Below are 17,075 nucleotides of genomic sequence, written 5' to 3' on the forward strand. Positions count from 1 at the left end.
GGGGGGGTCACTAGTAGGGATAGCATCCTCACATGATGGTTAAATGTTTAAAACCCAGAAAATGCATCAGGTTGGGCTAAAACGTTACTAACTACACTAATCTAAACTAAACCCTAAGGTATTACTAAACTTACCTATTTACAGGAAAAAACACAAACACCATGATAAAGAACACGAAGGGAGACACCATACTGAATGCTCTGACTCAAGGTGCGGGTGGAAATGAGGTGGATCAGGGGTAGCATAGCCGTTATGTAGCCATGGGAAGGGCTAGAGGGCACAAGCACTGCCCCAACAGTTACTGCTTCGGTGCATTGGGTGAGCATGCACCTGAGTGGAACATACAACTGCAACCCCTCAAAGAAGAATCTTGCTTTAGTAGGAAGTGAAACTGGGCTCAGAGATTGCTCCAAAATATTTCAAATGGCTAGTGTGACAGGGTCAGGCCAGATGGCTACAAGAGAGTAATATAAGGCAGATATATTAGCCCCAGGCTAAGTAGGTCCCTTATCCCTGGGTAAAGTAACAGGGAAGGTTCCAGAACAATCTGGAACCTTCTGGAGACAATTAAGACAGGCTGATTAGAACACCTGCAGCCAATCAAGAAGCTGCTAGAATCAATTAAGGCAGGCTAATCATGGCACCTGGGTTTAAAAAGGAGCTCACTTCAGTTTGTGGTGTGCCTGTGAGGAGCTGGGAGCAAGAGGCGCTAGGAGCTGAGAGTGAGAAAGCATACTGTTGTAGGACTGAGGAGTAGAAGCATTATCAGACACCAGGAGGAAGGTCCTATGGTGAGGATAAAGAAGGTGTTGGGAGGAGGCCATGGGGAAGTAGCCCAGGGAGTTGTAGCTGTCGCACAGCTGTTCCAGGAGGCACTCTAGACAGCTGCATTCCACGGGGCTCTGGGCTGGAACCCGGAGTAGAGGGTGGGCCCGGGTTCCCCCCAAACCTCCCAACTCCTGGTCAGACACAGGAGTTGTCGAACTGGACTGTGGATTCAGAAAAAACGGCCAAGCTGAGGACTGCCATGAAGCTCCAAGGCGAGCAAATCCACCAATAAGCACAAGACCCACCAAGGTAGAGGAGGAACTTCGTCACACTAGCTATTTCCCTTGTTCTCAAAAGATATGTCTAAACTGTACACACAGAAAAATGCAGCTGTGAGACTTAGACCCCAGGTCTACAGACTCAGACTCATGCAATGGTGCTAAAAATAAATTTGTAGACGTTTCAACAAGGGCTGGCACTCAGGCTGTGAGACCCACCCCCTTGCCAGGATTTAGATCCATAGATCCTGCCTAAGAGGGAATCTACACTTCTATTTTTAGTGCCACATCACGAGCCCAGCAAACTAGAGTCTACAGACATAGGATCAGACTTGCTGCCATGGGGTTTTATTTTGCAATGTAGACATACTGAAGGAGGTTGGGTTTATTTGTCTCTCCTCTCACATACAGACCCCATTTTGGCTCTCTCAAGGAAGGTAGAAGCCCGAGGCTCAAGGATGGGTTCCCAAAAAGCAATACCCCTCTCTACTGCATGGGATGTATATGGACCAGACAAGTCTGTTTTTCTCCTGAAGGTCTCAGTCCAGGATATGAGTAGGGATTCTTGAGGAGGCTATTATAGAGGTGGCAGTAGGAAGAGGAAGCTGGGCCTGAAGGCTTCTAATTACACTTTTTGGAGCTGGCAGTGTCCATGCTGTATCTAGTGCTTTCAATGTGGGACCTGTGGGAAAGTGGAGGGGACAGCTGAGCTCCTCAGTTGGAGGCATCACTGATTATGTGGGCCACAGGAACTCAGGCATGACCCCCCTACCCCAACACACACAAATCTGTCATGCTGCCCTTTGGACTGTGAAGGAAACTGCACTCTGCCTACTGAGCTGGTCTAGGTCCTCCACAAGACAGTCTAGAGGGAGAGCGGGAATCAGGAGACACAGGCCGCTCCTTTTGTCTCTGGCTTTTCTTGTCCTAGCTCACTCCCTGAAACCTGAAAAGGTACCAGCTAAAGTAACTTCTCGCTTAACATTGTAGTTATGTTCCTGAAAAACGTGACTTTAAGCGGAACAATGTTAAGCAAATCCAATTTCCCCATAAGAATTAATGTAAATGGGAGGGTTAGGTTCCAGGGAATTTTTTTTCACCGTGTGTGTATGTGTATATATATATATATATATATATATAGTTTTTTTATCTGGTGGAAAAAAAATTTCCCTGGAAATTTGGAGAGAGAGAGAGAGAGAGAGAGAGTGTATATATATACACACACAGTGTAAGTTTTAAACAATTTAATACTGTACACAGCAATGATGATTGTGAAACTTGGTTGAGGTGGTGAAGTCAGAGGGTAGAAGAGGGTGGGATATTTCCCAGGGAATGCCTTACTGTTAAATGATGAACTAGCACTCAGCTGAGCCCTCAAGGGTTAACACGTTGTTAATGTAGCCTCACACTCTACAAGGCAGCACGAATGGAGGGAGGGGAGACAGCATGGCAGACAGATACACACTGTGTGTGTGTGTGTGTGTGTTGCATTGTCCCTTTAAGTACGCTGACCCCTCTCTGAGAACACTGCCTTTTTAAATAATCAGGAAGTTGAGAGAGCAGCTGTGGACAGCAAGGTCCTTCCATCCTGAGCCCTGTCGTGTCTCCCCCTGCTCGATGGATGCGGTAGGCAGGGGGAGGGGGACACCCTGACATTAGCCCCCCCCTCTCTCCCTCCTGCACAGCAAGCAGGAGGCTCCCGGGAGCAGCTCCAAAGCAGATGGCAGGAGCAGCACATGGCAATGGGGGAAGGGATAGCTGAACTGTCTGGCAATTGATTGCCCGCTGGGTGGCTGCCACACAGGGAACTTAGGGGAGCGGGAAGCTGATGCAGGGCTGTCGGTCCACCCTGGTTCCAAGCCCCCCACCAGCTACAACAGAGTGCTCTTCCTGTAAGCAGTGGACAAAGCAGGCGGCTGCCAAACAACATTATAACGGAGCATTGCACAATTTTAAATGAGCATGTTCCCTAATTGATCAGCAACGTAACAACAAAACAATGTTAACTGGGACGAGTTTAAGCGAGGAGTTACTGTACTTTAAATACCTCAAAGAGGGAGTGGAACTACTGCAAATACCTCCCCAAAAAGCAAATGCAGCATGCCACCTGCCTGGGAATTAGACATACATAATTGAACCTAAATGTTAATTTAAACATTTGATACAAAATTTGGAATTTCCCTCAGAAAAGCTCTGCAGTTAGGACGGCTGGTTGAGCCACCAACTTCTGCAGAGGAAGAAAAAAATGAACAGAACTTCAGAAGGGTGAACATTCCCCTCCTCCTAATCACTGACAGGCCTGGTTCTGTCCCCAAGCTAGAAGCAGGCTCAAGTGCCATTGTAAAACATCTGTGGATCTTAACACAAAGAAGAAATTTAAATTGTACCACTGGCAGTCTAAATTCTCATTGGAAAAAAACTGGAGAATGACTTTTCTTTTCCTCCCACTGATGTGTCTCAGAAAAATTTTCACACCAAAAATGTTCTAAATTATTCAAAAAGCCTTGGAAGCTGACACAATGTTAATAGTGCATTCCCAGAAACATGTTATCTATATGCTTAGATGATATGGGAACTATAACATTTTCTTCCCTTAGACTCACAATTTTTAGTTATAAAAAACCCCCAAAAGCCACAAATTGGAATAGTACAATCATGAACGCTGTAGAAGAACAAAGAACAGTCATTCTCAAAAAAAAAAGCTTAACAGTAAACACTAGCAGCTGTACTTCTGAAAAACGTGTAAAACTAACCCAGATCTTCATGTTCCCTCCACTAACTCAGAGAAAACAAACATAGTAACAGTATAAAATGCTGTAGCATAGCCAGAGACTACCAGATGGCTATTCACTCAAGAATAATTTTTCACCAACATTTTAAACATTAAATCCACAAACTCAGATTAATTGTTTTATATATAAATTAGTCAAAGAAAAGGATTTACACCACCAATAATATTGTAATTTTTCAGATACTCAGATTATATTTAATAGGAAAACTCACTGTAGTAATGTTCCCTTTTCTCTTTTCTACAAGAAAGGGGCAGGCTTTCATTTGTATATCTTTAACAGCAGCTGTCATTTTATACATTTGAGGGCTGTTCTTAATGAAGATCTCACACTGTGTTGTAACCACCAATGCAGGAGCATCACTTCTTGTTAAATCAGCCACAAACACAATCTCTGGATTTTTAACAACAATGTTCCTTTCCACTGAAGATACCAGCTGCACAGATGCTGAAAAAAAAAAACCCATTTAAGTTAAACCTATTGTTTGAACACACCAGGAAATTACTACAACTATACTGATATCTATGTTTACATATATACACCACATTTCCTTTTGTTGTTGAGTAAAAAGTCACTAAGTATGCTTGGAAGGATTCCATTTGAATCGTTAGTTGTCAGTAAAAATCTATTTAAACTAACACACAGATAACAAAGAAAAACATATCCACTGATGGTAGTTGGCATGTGTCTGGTAATCATGCACAAGAGAATACTCAGCCATGAAAGACTAGCAGAAAAATAAGTTGTTAGACTGGAATTGAATGGTAAGACTGAGGTTGTCTGGCACACTGAAGAAGGGAGATTTTTTAAGACATGGGAGCCAAACCGGGAAGCAGCCTAAACTTAGTATTATGGTTCTATGCTCAAGTTAGAAACATATATATTAAAAAAAAAGTTACCAACCTTGCCCCTTTACTGCTGAAGTTTGCTTGATACTCCTCTGTGCAGCAGCACTTTCTGCACTAGCCTTTAAAAATATATCTGCAACAGTAAGTAGAAATTCCATGCTCGCACAGAGATATAGGTCTTGAACAATTGTGTCCAGAACAGTGCCATCTCTCCCCTGCTTGTAGCTTATATCCACCATCTCCTTCTTTTCAGATCCATGTTTCATTTCCACCATTCTGAAAGACAATTAAGACAGTATACAATAAGACACTTTCAAAAGCAGACCTGGCCTCTAATATGAACAATTCATTCTCATACTTGAGGAGAGTTCTCATTCTGTCCACTTTTTAAAAAAGTTAGAAAACCCACCAATATAGGCATTAGCCAAAAAATGATGTTAAAATAACACACAACTCTAAAAAGCAACTTTGTAAAATGGCACTTTCTTACTCAACAGATCTGCTCTTCTTGGACTGTCAATCATAAATACTGGCTTTGGTGACTAAGTTTTTACTGCTGTGGTCATGTTGGCAATGAAAAGGCAACAAACTAAGAGCATGCTGTAGTCCAGTCTTTCTGATATAACTAATTACAACTTAGATAGTTCTGCTAATGTATCTATTCAAATCCATTGGTAGCAATGGATACACACAGGTGTCACTGTGGGCATATTTTGAAGATATTGGTGCTGCACAGGTGTAGAAGAGAGTAACACTTGTTCCAAAGGATCTTTATTATGCTGATGATGCATGAAAAGGGAAGCTCTGCTCTGTAGGAACAACAGATAGAAAAATTCAACTTTATACTTATAGCCAAATGGTTCTCAATTTATAACTAAAATACAACACTGAGCACCAGGTGCCATTTGCAGCTTTTTGAGTAGGACCTCACTTTACCATTCAAAAAAGATAGAAGAAAGTTACAGAGGTGAAACATGAAATAATCAGAACAGTTAACTCAGCCTCCTTGTTGCTAGAGGCTAAAGAACATAGATCTCCTTGATGGCCACTGCAAGAGCTAGAACAGTGGCTTTGTGAATTCCAGAACAGTGGCTTTGTGAATTTGTTAATACAGCATTCAGAATATGACAAAGTTCAATGTTCCTGTGTTCTCCCATGACTTTAATACTTCATATTTTTGTAAATATGAATAGTTCATAAAATCTAATAGTATTCAAATAATTAAAGTTCTATGTTATGTATTACATAAGATTGTGTAGGTTGTAAAATAAATTGACACTAATGTTATGTATGCTACCAACTAATAAAACATAATAGTATGTGTTACTTTTCATTAACACACCTTCGTCCAATGTTAGGCACAGTATTCATGCTATAGTGATGGATGCCTAACAGACCAATTACTTGAAAAGATAAACACTCACACATCAAGGTAACACTTGAAATATTAAAACTGTGCTAATGTACAAATCTTAAGGGATTTCATTGTGACTATTTTAAATACAGTGTTTCACATTTCAAATCCTTTTAACAGTATCTAAAAATATAATAATCTAGCACCAGAGAAACCATGATGAAATCTGCAGATGAATTATTGAGTATGTCCTCTTTCAGCAGCATTTTAATGTTCACTTAAGTGATATAAATATATTTTATTGCTGTACTGAAAAAACCCCCAAAATATTTCCTACTGACATATATAGACACAATTCTCTCCATATATCTTATCTATTGTCTTGTAAAAGTAAAAGTGGAATGGGTTTCTACATGTTCCTATTTTTTTCCCCAACTTGATAATACAATTAGTATCATCCCACCAATATTGCTAGGCCCCAAGTAATATCCATAAGAAAGAGCAAGTAGCACGCAGAATAAAGGTCCAATCTGTGCATACACACAAATTTTAGTTAGTTACTTTCCAAACTGTATTTATAAGACATACAATTTAACAAACTCAAATAGCAACTTGTAGGTAATGTTAGCAGCCCTAGGATGAACCAACAATCACTGATGAACAACAATTTAATCTTTTATGCAAAATTAACACCTTGGAGTTGTCTTCTGGACTGTCAGTCGTTTATCATCTAATGTGCAGTTTGCTAACTTGACTGAAGCATTCATTGAACCATCTGACAACATTTTGACAGCAGCTGATATTAAGACCAATTTAAACTCAGCAAGTTTCAAAAGATCATCTCTTTGATCCAAAGCAGAAACCTGTTTTAAAAAGGAAACATAACTTACACAAAATAAAAAAGAGAAAGCATTTTTCTAGATTTGTTCACAACTACTATACTTGAAGCATTGTTTGACTCAGTCTGACTAGCAACAGTTTTAATTGCAACCATATTAAATGTAAGATTAAAAAAGGGAATGTATAGTTAAATCAAAACTCTGTAGTACCATGAAATCAGATATACAGAGAGAGCTCCACGAAGGCTAAGTATTACCTTTAGTGCATTACAATAAGGTGCCACTAATGTGCACCACTTTACACAAGAAATCAGATTTTTTTAAAGCATCATTTTGACTAGGTTTCAAGCCATCAGTTACTGAAAGCTTCTTATTCATTTTAAAACTTGAAACAAATTTAAACTAATTTTTATTAATTTTGACTAGAGTGCATTTTTTTTAAATAAAACTTTTACCTTTCCATTTCCACACAGCCACCAAGGGGATAGGAAGAAGAAGAGAAGCTGAGGCCATGGCCTACATTTACAATTTAGGTCGACATAGCTGTGGCACTCAGGGCTGTGAAAAATTCACATTCCTGACCATAGCTATGCTGACCCAACTCCCAACGTAGACATAGCTATGTCGATGGAAGAATGCTTCCATCTACACAGCTACAGCTACTCAGGAAGGTGCTGTTCCTACAGCGAAGGAAAAATCACTTCTATTGCACAGAACATGTCTACCCCCTGAGGTTATGCTGTCATAGATATGGCGCTATAGTTATCCCACAGTGTAGCTGTGGTCTGAGAACCAACAACTAGTTGAAGCTCCTTGATCCTCTGGCTAAGCTCAGGATAGAGCAGCTGAGGGTGGGGGGCTGCTCTAATTTGCACCAGCTGGAAACCGTCCTCTATACACCACACACTGGACGCAGCTGGAGTGCAGTGCAATCCAGCCACTTTGCTTTTCCAGACCACCACCATAGACTGCATAGAGAAAGATGTAGGAACCCGGTTTTCCAGCTCTGATCCCACTGGGGACTCTCACTGGGGCAAGTCATGCCTGACTAACCTGACTGCCTTCTATGATGAGATAACTGGCTCTGTGGATATGGGGAAAGCAGTGGAGACATATTCTTGACTTTAGCAAAGCTTTTGATACTGTCTCCCACAGTATTCTTGTCAGCGAGTTTAAAAAGTATGGATTGGATGAATGGTGTACAAGGCAGACAGAAAGCTGGCTAGATTGTCGGGCTCCAAGGGTAGTGATCAATGACTCGATGTCTAGCTGGCAGCCATTGTCAAGCGGTGTACCCCAAGGGTTGGTCCTGGAGCCAGTTTTGTTCAACATCTTTATTAATGATCTGGATGATGGGATGGATTGCACCCTCAGCAAGTTCGCAGATTACACTTAGCTGGGGGTAGAGGTAGATACTCTGGAGGGCAAGGATAGGGTTCAGAGTGACCTAGACAAATTGGAAGATTGGGCCAAAAGAAATCTGATAAGGTTCAACAAGGACAAGTACAGAGTCCTGCACTTAGGATTGAAGGATCCCATGCCCTGCTACAGGTTGGGGACCGACTGGCTAAGCAGCAGTTCTGCAGAGAAGGACCTGGGATTACAGTGGATGAGAAGCTGGATATAAGTCAGCAGTGTGCCCTTGTTGCCAAGAAGGCTAACGGCATATTGGACTGCTTTAGTAGGAGCATTGCCAGCAGATCGAGGGAAGTGATTATTCCCCTCTATTCGGCACTGGTAAGGCCACATCTGGAGTACTGTATCCAGTTTTGAGCCCCCCACTACTGAAGGGATGTGGATAAATTGGAGAGAGTCCAGTGGAGGGCAATGAAAATGATCAGGGGGCTAGGGTACATGACTTACGAGGAGAGGCTGAGGAAATTCTGCTTGTTTAGTCTGCAGAAGAGAAGAGTGAGGGGGGATTTGATAGCAGCCTTCAACTACCTGAAGGGAGGTTCCAAAGAGGATGGAGCTTGGCTGTTCTCAGTGGTGGCAGATGACAGAACAAGGAGCGGTGGGCGAGGTCTAGGTTCGATATTAGGAAACACTATTTCACTAAGAGGGTGGTGAAGCACTGGAATGGGTTACCTAGGGAGGTGGTGGAATCTCCATTCTTAGAGGTTTTTAAGACCTGGCTTGACAAAGCCCTGGCTGGGATGATTTAGTTGGTGTTGGTCCTGCTTTGAGCAGGGGGTTGGACTAGATGACCTCCTGACGTCTCTTCCAACCCTAATCTTCTATGATTCTCCTATGCTACGATTTAGTACTGTTCCCAGTAGCAACCAGGTAATGTTAGAAGGATAGTCTGCAACAGTTATCAAAACTGCTAACCTAGGTTTCTAAAGAGAAAGTATAAAACCTGGTTGCTACTCTAATGACAGAGACAAATATGCAAATTTCTCTGTTGTTGGTTAAGGCACATGACTATGTTCTAAAACAGTGGTTCTCAAAGTTTCTTTTCCCACGAACCACTTGAAAATTGCTGAGGGTCTCAGTGGACCACTTAATGATCTTTCCAAATGCTGTTTGTATCATTAGATAACTATTGTAAAGCACTTTGAATAAAAGCACTATATAAAAAAAACCTTAATAATAATAAATATTTTTATTCTACAAATAAAAGCTCACAACTCATATTTTAATATCAGTAGTCTTACCTTTCTAATGTGATGGATGTGCCCTCTCCCCCCAGCCATGGCAGTCCCCAAGCTGGGGCTGGGAAGGAGGGGGGTCTCTCCCTCACCACAGCAGCCACGGAGCTGAGGCTGGGAAGGAGAGCCGTCTCTCCCCAGCAGCCGCAGCCCTAGAGCTGAGGAAAGTTGCCTCTTTCTCTGGCCGCCGCAGCCCTGCATGTCCCAAATTTCTCCCACTCCCTCTTCTCACCCCATTCCCCCCTAATCTGCCCAAGGCCACGACCTCACCTTACATGTGAGTCTTCTCCAGGGTCCAGGCACCTAATTAGTGGAGCCAATCCTGCGCGGCTCCACTAATTAGGTGGGTGGCCCTTCATTCTCTTGCGTGCGGGCGCCCAGGCACGCACCTTAGAGGGATCTATCCGTGGACCACCTGAATGGAGCTCGCAGACCACCATGGTCCATGGACCACAGTTTGAGAACCTCTGTTCTAAAATGTTAGAGACAAAACTGGTTAACTTATCAAGAGTTAAACTCATGACAAACTGTAAGCAGAAGCTCACAGGAAAACATGCCCAACTAAACCTTCTAAGTGGAGATTAGCTGACAAGTAATTGATCAATTGGCAGTTAATTGATCTTTAACTATTCATGGTAAATAGGCCCAATGGCCTGTGATGGGATGTTAGATGGGGGGGAACTGAGTTACTACAGAGAATTCTTTCCTGGGTTATCTGGTTGATGAATCTTGCCCACATGCTCAGGGTTCAGCTGACTGCCATATTTGGGGTCGGGAAGGAATTTTCCTCCAGGGCAGATTAGAAGAGGCCCTGGGGTTTTTTTGCCCTTCCTCTGTAGCATGGGGCACGGGTCACTTGCTGGAGGATTCTCTGCACCTTGAAGTCTTTAAACCATGATTTGAGGACTTCAATAGCTCAGACATAGGTGAAAGGTTTATTGCAGAAGTGGGTGGTTTAGATTCTGTGGCCTGCATTGTGCAGGAGGTCAGACTAAATGATCATAATGGTTCCTTCTGACCTTAATATCTATGAATCTAAGTATGATGATTTTGAGTCCACATTAAGATAGAAGCTAGCTTCATAGTACAACCCCAATTTTCAACCCACCGCCACAATTTAATCAAAAACAAAGCAAATCCATCTGTAGTTTCACACTTTGTTTTATCCAAGGTTAAATTTCCTGGAAAATGAGAGTCAAATCACACAATAAGCTTCAGAGACAGAGTTTCCCTATTCTATTTCTGTAGTATCGTGAATAAATCTGTGACTACAGTTTGTAACCACTGCCCTTGAGCTACTCCTGTGTAATATCCTCTAATTCACATTTTCCTGTTCAGAATTGCCAGCATTTTCAGTAAGATTACTAATTTGTTTTCTTTAATAACATGAAGTTTTGTTTACCTGTTTAGACTTTGGACTATATAATACCAAAGTGAGAGAGTCGAATAGGAAGTCCAGTTTTAGTGTTGTTTTAACTTTAACAGGTGAATGTAATTCCACCACAGCAGTTGTTACCATAGTTGTTCCTTTTAAAAATGGAAGATGCATTAGCACTAAAACTAACAGCAAAACAGAAAATTACACATTCCTCAATGCATAGCAGTCTTCATATGACTACATCCTCCCCCCACTTCAGCCCAAAGATAATTTGACTTTACTAAATCAATTCTTCTGTATGGCAAAGTCTTATTTTAAACTGAAAATTACATAAAAATATCATTCTAACTATCAGAATTCCACAACAAGGAAAAACACACATTCCTAGTTCCTGTTAACACTATTTAGGATTACATGCTCATGCATTAGGAGGTTTATATAATCTGATATATGGGGGCAGGGGGAGGGCAGGTGTTGGATGAGGGTAATTATCAGGGCCTATCTTTTTTTACTTTGTGCTTTTGTCTGTCCTGCTTATCTAGACTTTTTTATTATGTGTCCATACACTGTATTGCACAATGAGCCCTACAGGAGCTCTGGTAGTAAAAATAAAGATTTTCAGTGATCCTGTTATACTGTGATTCTGAGGGATAAACAGTTTTAATGTAGTAACAGAAAGAAAAGATCATCATAAATAGAGGGAAATAACTGATACTAAAAAGCAAAGTACTCTCCATAAACATTACCAACCCTAATTGACAGTTTATTGAATGTTTTATGCAGATGCTTAAATTGTCAATAAAGCTGGACGCTATACAACTTTTATAGTAAAACATTCTAATGTCACAAGATCTACTGCAGAAGGTTATTTGTCTTTTTTCTAACCCTACATCCACTTTGGATATATTAAGAATAAATTAGATAAAAAACTTTAAACAAGGCCATTGCATATAAACATAACATTTAAACACAGTTAAAGGAGACATCCTTGTAAATCCACTGGAAGAGTTAACCTGTAAATACCATATAATGCTTCTGGATTGTTACTTAAGCTTAAAGAACATACCTGCAGAATGCTGGGAAGTACTGAGGGCATCGCTGCAGCTGCTACTTGTATCTTTTGGTTCTGGTAAAGGAGGTGGAGCACCAGAACTGTCCCCTAAATTTTCATTCAGTGTCCTCAATATAGTGGTTAAGTCCTCCTGACTGAGAATGAGCTTAAAAATAATAATAAAAAAAGGCTAACCTTGGAGAACAAACCCTATTTTACTCTGAATATAGCAATCTCACTCACTTTAAAAAAAATATGGCAACTAAAAGGCACTATTTCTCACTCCCCTGCAGTCCGTTTCTCAAATATTCTCCTCTCCAAAATTTGTTCTCAAAAGAGAAGTATTTACTAACAAAATAGGAGATTTATTTATTAGTTGGTAATGACTCTTTATGCTGCTATATCCCAATAACACAAATTAGCATATTTGAGTCTTTGCTCAGAAGACTAGAACCATGAAAAACAGTTGTATAAAGCCTTCTATGTACTTAAAATTAGCTTTGGCTAGAATTCAGGTTGTGTATGCACACCAGCAATGGTTCACATATTATTTAGTGCAGCTATGCAAACTTTTAATTAAAAGCTAGGTAGCTGGGTATGAACTATTTGGCTATATGTGGGTATACATCTGTTAACAGATGCATTTAGAGCATGAATCATATTTGTTGAAAGTTGTCATATGGGGCCAGTCACATAATACTTTCCAACATGAAGTCATTAGTCTTGTTTCTAAGCCTGGCAAACCAATGTATCTGTACAAACACAGAACACAAACCTTGTCCATATATTTTTAATGAGAGTACACTGTGGAAAACACACATTTGTTCAATCCTGATTTTTAATTAACATAGGTTCAAACCCACATGAATAGGCTGTGAAAAAGAATACATGAACTTGTTTCAAACCATACCTGAAAGGGTGTACAAAATACCCAATACACAAGTAAATCAAGGATATTGCAGGTCAGGCGTGAGCTACGCTATTATAATAATAAAGGAGACATAATGCCTGCCTGCATTTCACATTATCCTAGTCCAGTGCTTGAAAAAGCCATTGTAAGCTCTCACTTATCACCTCGACCCCCTCCTTTTTCAGCCTTATCAGTGAAAATCCACTCTACCTATACCTCTCTGAACCAAATAACCACCAAGTCAAGAAGGTTTGCTTTTGTGGGAAGTAAAATTCATTAGCTTCCCACAAATATTTCTGAGTCATTTCCAGTACTGGACACTTACATTTATAGGTTTAAGTCGTCCAAGTATTTTAATATCAGGCACTTCGCTATACCAGGCAGCAGCTAAATTTCGTTCAACAGTAACTTCCAAATTTAGTGGCTGCAACAGCTGTATTTCACTTTGTAACGAACCTCTCTCAAAATGTGTTCTGTGGATAGAAATAAAATGATGTTCATAACTCAATATCCTTCACTGAATAATCAGAAGAACACAACTATGAAACATTTTTGCATTTGCCCAACCCTTTTGAATACTATCTATATAGAGAGGAATAGAACTTGTCCCTGTAAGAAGTGAATTCTGTGTGAGGATTAAGGAATGCCAAACAAGGATACCCTAATTGGATATTTTCTTCTATTAAAGGGTTTGTGGAGGTCAGTGGTTCTCAACTTATTTATCATTGTGGGCTGCATATGCAAGTCACAATGTGTTACTTGGGCTACAGGGGCTGAGTGGCAGGGCAGCGGCAGCCCAGACCCCGAACCCTGTTGTGTGGGGCTGGTGGGTTGCCTGCCCCGAACCCTTGCCATGCAGGGGCAGCCGGACAGCTGCCCAGACCACCAACACGTGGCTGCCCCGGGCCCCCAACCCTGCGTGGTGGGCCGCCAGACCCAACAAGACCCTGACCCTGCCACGCTGGGCTGTGGTACAGCCCGCACCACACCACACCAGGCAGCCAGGAACCTGGACTCTGCCACGTGAGCTGGCATTGAGCATACAGCTGACCTGGGATGTGTGCTAATTGGGTCGCATGTGGCCCGTGGATTGAGAACTGCTGGTGTAGGTGGATATTTTCGTTAAACAACCTTAATTATTTTCTCACAAACTTTTCTGTTTGTGATTTATTTGTAGAGTGTCACGTACACTAGTGGTGCTATGTTTCAAGAGTAGCAGCCGTGTTAGTCTGTATTCGCAAAAAGAAAAGGAGTACTTGGGGCACCTTAGAGACTAACCAATTTATCTGAGCATAAGCTTTCGTGAGCTACTAGCTCACTTCATCAGATACATTCAGTGGAAAATACAGTGAGGAGTTTTATATACACACAGAACATGAAAAAATGGGCGTTATCATACACACTGTAAGGAGAGTGATCACTTTAGATGAGCTATTACCAGGAGAGCGGGGGGAGGGGGAGGAGAAAACCTTCGTAGTGATGTTCAGCCACCAGGTTTGCTGTGACATTATCGGGGATACTGTTCCTGACGGCTCGTAGTCCATATTAGTGTGGAATGTTGGTGTAGAGGGCTTCTACATCCATAGTGGCCAGGATGGTGTTTTCAGGAAGATCACCAATGGATTGTAGTTTCCTCAGAAAGTCAGTTGTGTCTCGAAGATAGCTGGGTGTGCTGGTAGCGTAGGGCCTGAGGAGGGAGTCTACATAGCGAGACAATCCTTCTGCCAGGGTGCCAATGCCTGAGATGATGGGGCGTCCAGGATTTCCACTGTATTTTCCACTGAATGCATCGAATGAAGTGAGCTGTAGCTCACGAAAGCTTATGCTCAAATAAATTGGTTGGTCTCTAAGGTGTCACTAGTACTCCTTTTCTTTTTAATGGTGCTATGTAAGTGATAAGCATAAACCTGGTCTTTAGATAAAAGCACTTCATTTTGCAGAATTGTCAATATGAGGTATTTCAGAAGAATTAAATTGACTTTAAAAAAACCACACATACATATTAGGTTACCTGTATAGTTTTAGTTCACTCAGCTTCACTGTCATAGAGTCAATAACAGGTGGAAGGCTACATCGTGCCTTTGTTTTAACAGAGAACTGATTATTCATGGTAATTAGACCAAAATCAGCAACAAGGACATTAGTAGAATCTGCTGACTGTGGCACTATGATTACAGGTGCTTTAATATTAATATCCAGTGCGATTCGGGAACTCCGTTGTGCCAATTCTTTTACACCTGTAGCTGCTTTCCCTGCTGCTTGAACAGTTGCCTCGGTAATAGCTTCCTTAGCAGCTTGGAAGTTATTTATAAAAGCCTAGAAAATAATTAGAAACTATCATTACATCTGATGATATTAATCATGGGAATATTACATTTATTAATCATTAATTACCCTTTAAAATTCCACCTCAAATGCTATATTGTGTGTCTTAAGTGCTGGCAATATTATACACTCACCTAATTTGCCTATAGAGATGCTTTCATAGAATAATTCCACTGGAAATGAAGTATGTGTGTACAATTATTTATATACTGTATATTAAAAATGGAGTTCCAACACTAAAGACCTTCCATCATGATTCTGAGGAATTACATGTAACCTATTCCAAGTTTGTGTATACTTGTTAGCTTTGGAAAATTGTATGCAAGAGGCATTCATTCTGATTGTTTTATTCTCCAATGTCATGTGACAGCAAACTGTGTATGTGAATTTAAAATCTGGTCATGTACCATAAAAAGAAGTGTGAGAGTAATGAATAAATAATAATAATAATAATAACTGCAGAGTTATAGAAGCACTGAAGTTTTAGCTTTTCAGTTCCAGCATGTGAATGTGGAGGTGTTGGAATTTTGTAATTTTGGAAGAAAACTCTTTCAATTTCCGAACATTAAATGGAACCTTGTACAAAAATAAGGGAGCTCATATAAATATATATCATCTTGCATGTGCCTCCTTCCACTTGCGGTTGGACACAGCTACCTACATGTCTAAAAGAAGCTGGGGTGGGGTGGGAGACGAGACAAAGATTTGACCTACCAAAATAGCTGAAACAAACTTGTTGACAAAAACTACTTGAATGCAACCAACAGTTAAATAAACCTGGCTGTCCACAATATTCATATTTGTATAGGCAGCACCATCTGTAGCATCCACGTACGACACCATTTTAAAACTGAAGACTTCTTTTCCTGTGATATAAAGAGCCTTAAAACAGAGAAAAGGGTAATTAACTCAAACCTAACACTGAAGAAGTTCATTATTAAAATATTTTCACTACAGCCTATTACAAAAAGTAGTAACACTTCATACTTCTAGGCTCTGTTTTATCTATGGACTGTAAAGAATTTTACAAATATTGAGTTTGAAAATCCGTGGGAGAATTTTAAGTATTGGACTATAATCTCAGCAGGTGTAAATCAGCTCACTGAAGTCAATATAGTAAGTAGTAAAGGACAGCTTAGTGTATGAGTCACAGAAAGCTGTTTTGTTGTTGTTGTTTTTTAATACAGCAGTCACAGAGTTGTGCGGGGACTGACATTTTAGGTTCTTGGACAATCAGGCACATACCTCTTACTGGGAACAATGATCCCAGCACCCACACAGAGCAATAGAGAAAATACTGCTAGATGGTAGACCCCAATAATTAAGCCAGAATTAGTGTCTGTCCACCAGGCAACAGAAATCAATAGCATATATGAGAATTCATACCTTTTTATGCAACGCCATATCATCAGAATCCATAACAACTATGTTCTTTAATTTTGCAAACACTTCAGTTGCTGCTTTCCTCATGATCACTTGGCAATCAAGACCTAAAAAAAAAAAAAAGAGTAACAAAATTAACTGATATCTGTTAGTATTTTGTAATTACATGTTCAAACTTTCACTCTTACCTTCTACGTGAATTTCAGATATTCTGCGCTTTTGTTCTCTAATATAAACCCGCAAACAGGATAAATCTGCACAGACATGTAGGTCTATGACATCCTCATACTTGGATTTTTTTGATGCTGTGAGAAAATTGAAACCAACACTATTATTATTAATTATTTGTATTATGCTAATACCTAGATCATAGTGATGATAGACACATATTACCCATTCCAAGTTTAGTTGTAGGCTTAGTTTGTAACTTTATTTAATTTTTTAAAAATAAACACACATCGATCCTTTTCTAGTACAGACGGAACAAAGTGCAGCTCCAAA

General features: G+C 40.5%; 1 protein-coding gene across 5 annotated transcripts in view; it reads right to left on the reverse strand.

The window, feature by feature from the left end:
• Window positions 1-17,075, reverse strand: part of VPS13A (vacuolar protein sorting 13 homolog A) — a 262,972-nt gene that overhangs the window by 133,109 nt on the left and 112,788 nt on the right. For all 5 annotated transcript variants that reach the window (XM_073345103.2, XM_073345104.2, XM_073345105.2 and 2 more), the window contains exons 30-39: window positions 16,763-16,879; window positions 16,578-16,681; window positions 15,906-16,073; window positions 14,878-15,182; window positions 13,192-13,339; window positions 11,972-12,122; window positions 10,930-11,054; window positions 6,731-6,900; window positions 4,739-4,959; window positions 4,050-4,282 (exon numbers count right to left, since the gene is read on the reverse strand). In XM_073345103.2, coding sequence (XP_073201204.2) covers window positions 4,050-4,282; window positions 4,739-4,959; window positions 6,731-6,900; window positions 10,930-11,054; window positions 11,972-12,122; window positions 13,192-13,339; window positions 14,878-15,182; window positions 15,906-16,073; window positions 16,578-16,681; window positions 16,763-16,879 — 1,742 coding nt within the window. The remainder of the gene's footprint in view (window positions 1-4,049; window positions 4,283-4,738; window positions 4,960-6,730; window positions 6,901-10,929; window positions 11,055-11,971; window positions 12,123-13,191; window positions 13,340-14,877; window positions 15,183-15,905; window positions 16,074-16,577; window positions 16,682-16,762; window positions 16,880-17,075) is intronic.

Source organism: Lepidochelys kempii, chromosome 5 (genome assembly GCF_965140285.1).
Source record: "Lepidochelys kempii isolate rLepKem1 chromosome 5, rLepKem1.hap1, whole genome shotgun sequence".
Classification (NCBI taxonomy): Eukaryota; Metazoa; Chordata; order Testudines; family Cheloniidae; genus Lepidochelys; species Lepidochelys kempii.